Source organism: Priapulus caudatus, unplaced genomic scaffold (assembly GCF_000485595.1).
Source record: "Priapulus caudatus unplaced genomic scaffold, Priapulus_caudatus-5.0.1 Scaffold114, whole genome shotgun sequence".
Taxonomy (NCBI): Eukaryota; Metazoa; Priapulida; class Priapulimorpha; order Priapulimorphida; family Priapulidae; genus Priapulus; species Priapulus caudatus.
Window position 1 is genome coordinate 275,859 of NW_014577175.1, and position 6,729 is coordinate 282,587.

Genomic DNA, 6,729 nt, shown 5'->3' on the forward strand with positions numbered 1-6,729 from the left:
GGAAAGTCGAATTATTGCTGTCGCTCAGCTTACCCCACACGCACAGCTTACCCCACACACACAGCTTACCCCACACACATGTGTGGGGTAAGCTGTGTGTGTGGGGTAAGCTGTGTGTGTGGGGTAAGCTGTGGAATCACTACTGACATTCGTCCGCGGTTAGCCAATAACTATTGCATTTACCATGTTTGCCAATAATCATTTCGCCTCGTGGAAGTTGTACAACCAACTATACGGGGAATGTTAAGGCTGTGATATTGATTTTACCCCAGCGCGTATTTGTAAGCGGGTTTCCCGCCAATCCTTTTTAATTATGAGGTGATGTTGAATGACCATTACAACCGGAATACAGAAAGTATTGCAGTGCTGCTGCGGTATTTTTTTATTGATATCGGCCTTCCTGATTTATCTTCCATTGTATAGCTTCAAGTCCATGCTCAATCTTTGAGTATTCGCCACCTTATACTCTGTTACGTAAATATTGGTGGCATCACCCATATACCGTACGGCTTATATAGTGAATAATGAATGCATTTCCCAGGACCCGATTCAATGCTAGCTCTGAGAAGCTACGTGCGTCGTTGTGCTAACATATAACTTGTAGTCGTTAAATGATGCAATGTATGTGCATGGCGCGGCATTGAGCGTTTGGCGTGAGCTGTGTGTGTGTGGGGTAAGCTGTGTGTGTGGGGTAAGCTGTGTGTGTGGGGTAAGCTAAATTCGTGTTATTGTTACACCGCAAAAAAGAGGCGTGCCAGCCGATAGTAAACGTTGAATAGATTTGTGAATGGAGGTCTTATATTTGAAACCAGGGGTAGCAGAACTTATTTATTTAAAGGTTTGTAGTAATGGTCATTCCACGAGGAAAAGTAAGAGCGACCATGTGAAGAAATTCTCAGTGAGTGAATATACACACACACACATATATATATATACATCAAGAGTACATAATAGGAGACACAATTAATATCTCCTATTATGTACTCTTGATATATAGATATACATATATATATATATATAATATATTATCTTTTTATTTGTAATTTACACTTAAAGTAATACTTACCTGAAAATTAACCTTGACGCTTCCTTTTCCTATTCGTAGCTTCTCATTTTCGTTAGTTAGTACCCCGTCTTCTCCAAATACATAAATCATCACAGTGACTTTGACGCCTTGGCCAAGGTCATAGAACGATGACGACATATTAACATTCGTACACGGGAATTCAGAGCCCATGTCATCTCGGTACAACGTGTTTATTCTCGGCGTAAACTCGAAGTCTACTTGCGAAAATTTATTATAAAAATGCCTGGGTGAGCTGTATCGCCCTATCGGTTGACTGCTATCGTCGAATTCCTGTAGTTCGTTCATTTCGAGCCACACTGTTCTGTCTTCGTGTTCGTCTGCCAACGCGTTGGGCCTGATAATTACGCGGCCTGAGCGTCCGAGAAGCCGAATGCTAACATGGTTGTAACTAAATGACATCTCCGCCTGTCCAGACAGCGACGGAATACAGCATTGCAGCAGACACAGTAAAAAAGTCGACCGCGAAAAAGCCATGACCGTGCTGCGACATGGGGTTTCCTCTGCGCTGTACACGCTGATACGCGTTGACTAGCCGAATTATTTATGTCTCTCTATGCTTAATCAAATTAGTTGCCGCGTCGTGGGTGCGGTGCACAGCCGGACAGTGCGCAGATATGCGTTAGTCCACGAGTAGGCAAACGCCCGGTTTGTGCCATTCCACGCGCAGGGCGAGATGTTCTTCGAATGCCATTTCGGCAGCAAAGGATTGCCTCGTTGCGTGATCCCGTGTAGACTCCCTCATGTAACAGTTTAGCTGGAGGCTGTAGCTTACACTCGAGTGGTTGTTTGCATAGGTTCTCTCGCGAATTAGCCAGATTAGTCCACAGAGATCTAATGCGCTTACTTGGTGGGCCCAGATGCAACACTAGCATTCTCATAAAAAAAAACTTATCATAAAAGTTAATCCGTCATCGTTTATTTCGTTAACATATTCTTGGCGTGGAATTCTTCCAATTCTTGCCGTAGCCATACCAACTGCACTGACATAATTACAATTAAGGTGACGACATCCACAAATGATTTCTTTGAACAGTGCAACCAAACAATTGGCTTGTGCCTAAGAATGTATTTCGTCAGCCGTATCCTAAAACACGTAACAAAGTATCGCACACTTAGTTTAGTCTTCAATTCTTGAACACTGGTTTCTTGCGATCACACGCCTCTCACAGTTTCTGAAAATTACACGCCTTATTTCTCGACCGTATAGCACTGAAACGCTGTCAGAGAGCTAGCCTCGCCTCCTCTTAGTGATTCCGCGCTCGCGGATAAAGCTGCAAATCACCTAAGTGTATACATGCTCCAAGCGCATTCAGAAGCTGAGGTCACAGAACAGCAATTCTAGCGGTACTCGACGATCCACGCACGGACCGACTGTGCTACCCACCGAACGTGCCGCCGAGCTAGTAGCTGCAGCAGTCACGCGTCCGCGAGATGTCGCTACGTGACGTGCGTTATCACGGGTTAGAGGCACTGATCTATATTATACTAACTTTAGTAGTATAATAGAGATCAGTACAGTGGTTAGAGGGTGGTTTGTGGTTTACTGGATATTATCAGGAGTGAATAACAATAAATTATTATTATTTATTACTATTATTATTTATCATGATCATATTATGTTATATCATTGATTATGTTATATATTATATTATCCTGATATTATCATAATTATGATCATTATTATGATTATTATTATCTATTATTATTCACTCCTGATATTATATATAATATATATATATATATATATATATAATAATACATATTAAAATATAATATATACATTTTATTTTAATATTTAATTTTATAATGATTTTATTTATTACATATAAATTTTGATAAATTTAAATAAAATATATAAATAAATAATATATTAAATATAAAATAATAATATAAATATAGATTTGAAAATTTTAAAAATATTTATTATTTATATGTATAAAGCAAAATCCCGCACATTCATAAATGCAAACTTAGCAAGACTGCTAATGGACCGTAAATCGCAAGTCTGACAATAGGATTTCATTATATAGTATTATAAAGCTATATATAATATATATTATGTAATATGTAGGGTTTACATCTGATTATATACATATTTGTATTGGCCAGTATCTGGAACCAAAAGTCGCATTGCCTAAGAAAGCGTTTACGTGAACGTATATAAATTATTATAAGACTAAATAAGGCCCACATACGCGTGTACGAATGTGTTTATGTCCACGGGCTAATAATTAAGCTTCATGTAGAATGCTACTGTAATCGTATACGCTAACGATTAAAGTTGTAATATGCACTTGGATGATCTCATTACGAAAATAAATATACGGAAAATACAAATTATGATTCTGTGTCACTGTTTATTGTTGAATTGCTGTGTTATAAACTTCATTGATTTCGACCTTTTGGTTCGATAGAAAACAAGCATGCAGTGGCGATAATTTTTTTATATAGTGAGTACATAATAATCTATCAACGCCGACACTATATCGAGTATTTTAGATTAATTAGTTTTTTAAAAACAATTATACTGCTAAAAGTTAAAGGTACTTTAATGGCACCATTAATCCTTGCTTTCGATTCATGCCAAAAAATGCTAAATTTTGTAAGGCATATATTTTCATAATATGATAGCAATAATAAAATTGTTTGTGGTGTTGATAGTTTTTGTGTGTGTGTGTGTGTGGTGTGTTGGTGTGTGTGTGTGCGCGCTAAGCGGCGCGTGATGCGTGGCGTGCGCGTTAGTGCGTAGTGTGCGTGTGTGCGTTGTGTGTGTAGAGCGTCCGAGCGCGCACGTGCATAATTTCGAGTGTGTGGCGTGCGCTATGCGCTTGGCGGCGCGCGCTGTTTGAGTATGTGTGTGTGTGTGTGTGTGTTGTGTGTGTGTGTGTGTGTGTGTGGTTGTTTGTTGTGTGTGTTGTGGTGTGTGTGTGTAGATAGACTAGTTAAAAAAGAGAAAGTGTGTGGTGTTGTGTGTTTGTGTGTATGTGTTGTTGTGTGTGTGTGTGTGTGTGGTGTGTGTGTGTAGTGGTATGTGGTCAATGAGAAGAGAGAGAGAGAGAGAGATTGAGAGAGAGTTAAAGAGAGAGAGAGAGAGAAGGAGAGCGAGAGAAAGAGAGGAAGAGAGAGAGAGAGATGAGAGAGAGAGAGAGAGAGAGAGAGAGAGAGAGATAGAGAGAGAGAGATGTGTGTGTGTGTGTGTGTGTGTGTGTGTGTGTGTGTGTGTGTGTGTGTGTGTGTGTGTGTGTATGTGTATGTGCGTGTGTGGGTGTGTGAGAGAGTGTGTGTGTGTGTGTGTGAGAGAGAGAGAGAGAGAGAGAGAGAGAGAGAGAGAGAAAGAGAGATTACGAGATAATAGATAGATAGACAGACTATACTTTTCGTTTATTTTTTCGCTCAATATCACACCGGGCTGGAGATCATACTTGATGGGCCGCCTCTGGATATCGGTAAATCGAATTTGCTTATGAAGATATTAGGGAATGTCTGTTACATCGATACATTTATTTTATTTTATTTAAACATAATTATTAACATATGTAATTGCCAGGTTCTATGTACTGTGTTGAATTCCTTTAATGTAACACAGTGCGACCAATACTTTTAATATCGGGAGTGAATAAGAATATATTATAGATTAAAAGATATGTAACTAATATGGCCGCCGTGTGGCGCTCTGGTCGCGAGATGCGTGTCGGTCGTGTCGGGGGGCGTCGTTCGCTTTGACTGGTACCCGTCCCTTCTCACACGCTCGATATAGGGGCCCTACGCCTTATATCGAGCGTGTGAGAAGGGACGGGCACCAGTCAAGTCGTTCGCGTCGTTTTCAAACTGTTGTTTTGTGTTGTTAGCCAAATTTGTAAAAGAAAACAACTACAGTTTCACCCTTAACAAGGTAAAATTATAATGTAATAACTTAAAATTTTGCACAATCACTATGTCATTAGTTATAGCTAGCTCTATATTTACTTACCAACGAATGCTGACTTCTGCTATTACTCACTATCAGGAGCGTATAATGACAAATTTTGACATATTTGTCATTATACGCTCCTGGGTTCAAGGATAGAGAACATGGGTCCCAATAAAACCAATGTCATTTACATCAATATAAATATAATATTATATCAATATAATAGGTCAGGGTTATGGTTAGGGTTAGGATTAGGGTCAGGGTTATGGTTAGGGTTAGGGTTAGAATTAGGGTTAGGGTTAGGTTTAGGCACAGTGGTTTTATTGGGACCCATGTTCTCTATCCTTGGGCCCGCTCCTGTCACTATTAGTATTACTGTATTAGTATTAGTATTAGCTCTAGTACTATAGCCTGCGGCAACTGTACGCGGGCTATACTACGCGAGCTATATTAGTATTAGCTCTAGAGCAGCGTGTACCACACTACCAGTGCCAGTGCTGTGGGCGGGTCTCTAACTCGCTCTCATCTGAGTCTAAACCCGACATGGCTCTACGACGGACAACTAATAGTACTAGTAGTAGTAGTAGTACAAGTACGTCAACAGTGTAATAATCGGTGCAGTGCAATCAGGTGTAAACGGTGCTGCATTCGGACAAGTAAAAATTGCTTCTTGTTGCCCGACAGGACAACCAGATCTATCTGAAAATAAGCGTCGAGGCCTGCTATATCTATCTATATATATATATATCAAGTCACCATATTAAATAACTGTTGAAATAAATATTTGCTTGGTAGACCAGTTGAGTGCAGTGAGTATTGAAGGAAGAGCATGGAAGTAAAAGCAGGTTAGATCGTTGTTGAATATGTTTGTATTTTCAGGTCTCTGTGTCGATGGTACGCACAAAGCAAACACAACATGCCAGGCATTCACCACAGGACAGTAATGGATCTTCCAACTCATCAGTATCGTATGACTACAGATCTTCTAAGCATAAACAGAAAAATATTACAGGAAAACAAAAGGCGCAAATGTCTAGACTTACTCTGATCAAAAGAAAGTCCACTGGAAATTCTTCTTCGGCTAAAAGTATGTGTATGTGGCGCTGTTGTTGTATTCTTTATACTATTTGCCTTTATCAATACAAACACTAGTATCATGAATATAAGAAGAGGAATACCCTGCATTACAGAAATACAGATTCTTCCATACATAAATTGGAAAAATATAACCAATATCAGGGGTAGAAATTAACTTTTGAATAAGGGAGTCCAACAGACTCCCTGCCAGGCCTCGAATTAAGCGACGAGAGGGGCAAGGCAATTTTTTGGGGGCATGTGAGAAATTGCCTTGAATCTTCTCTAAAATGGATGGGCACCGAGGCAATTTTAAAAGGCATTGATCAAGGCAACTCTCACAATTTGAGAAGGGCACCAAGGCACTTTTGTAAAATAAAGGAAAACTCATAACAAATTAATAAAATTTTTACCGTGTATGTACAGACCGTCGCCCACATGTACATCGTCTTCCGCCCCCATGTAAGCTATAACACCGTAACACCGACCCCTGTACCCCCTCTGCTAATGGATCGAAGTACAGTAACAGGGTTCAACATTAACTTTTTATTTCACTAGACCATCGGGCTAGTAACTGAGGAAAACCACTAGCCCTGACCTAACTTTCACTAGCCCAGACCCAGACCATTGTTATGAAAAACATTGTGTCATCGTATGA

General features: G+C 39.8%; 1 protein-coding gene across 1 annotated transcript in view; it reads left to right on the forward strand.

The window, feature by feature from the left end:
- Positions 1–4,873: 4,873 nt before the first annotated feature.
- The window catches only part of LOC106805456 (histone H3-like), a 7,404-nt gene continuing 5,548 nt past the window's right edge, over positions 4,874–6,729 (forward strand). The window contains exons 1-2 of the mRNA XM_014807045.1: positions 4,874–4,979; positions 5,877–6,084. Coding sequence (XP_014662531.1) covers positions 5,889–6,084 — 196 coding nt within the window. The 5' untranslated portion in view covers positions 4,874–4,979; positions 5,877–5,888. The remainder of the gene's footprint in view (positions 4,980–5,876; positions 6,085–6,729) is intronic.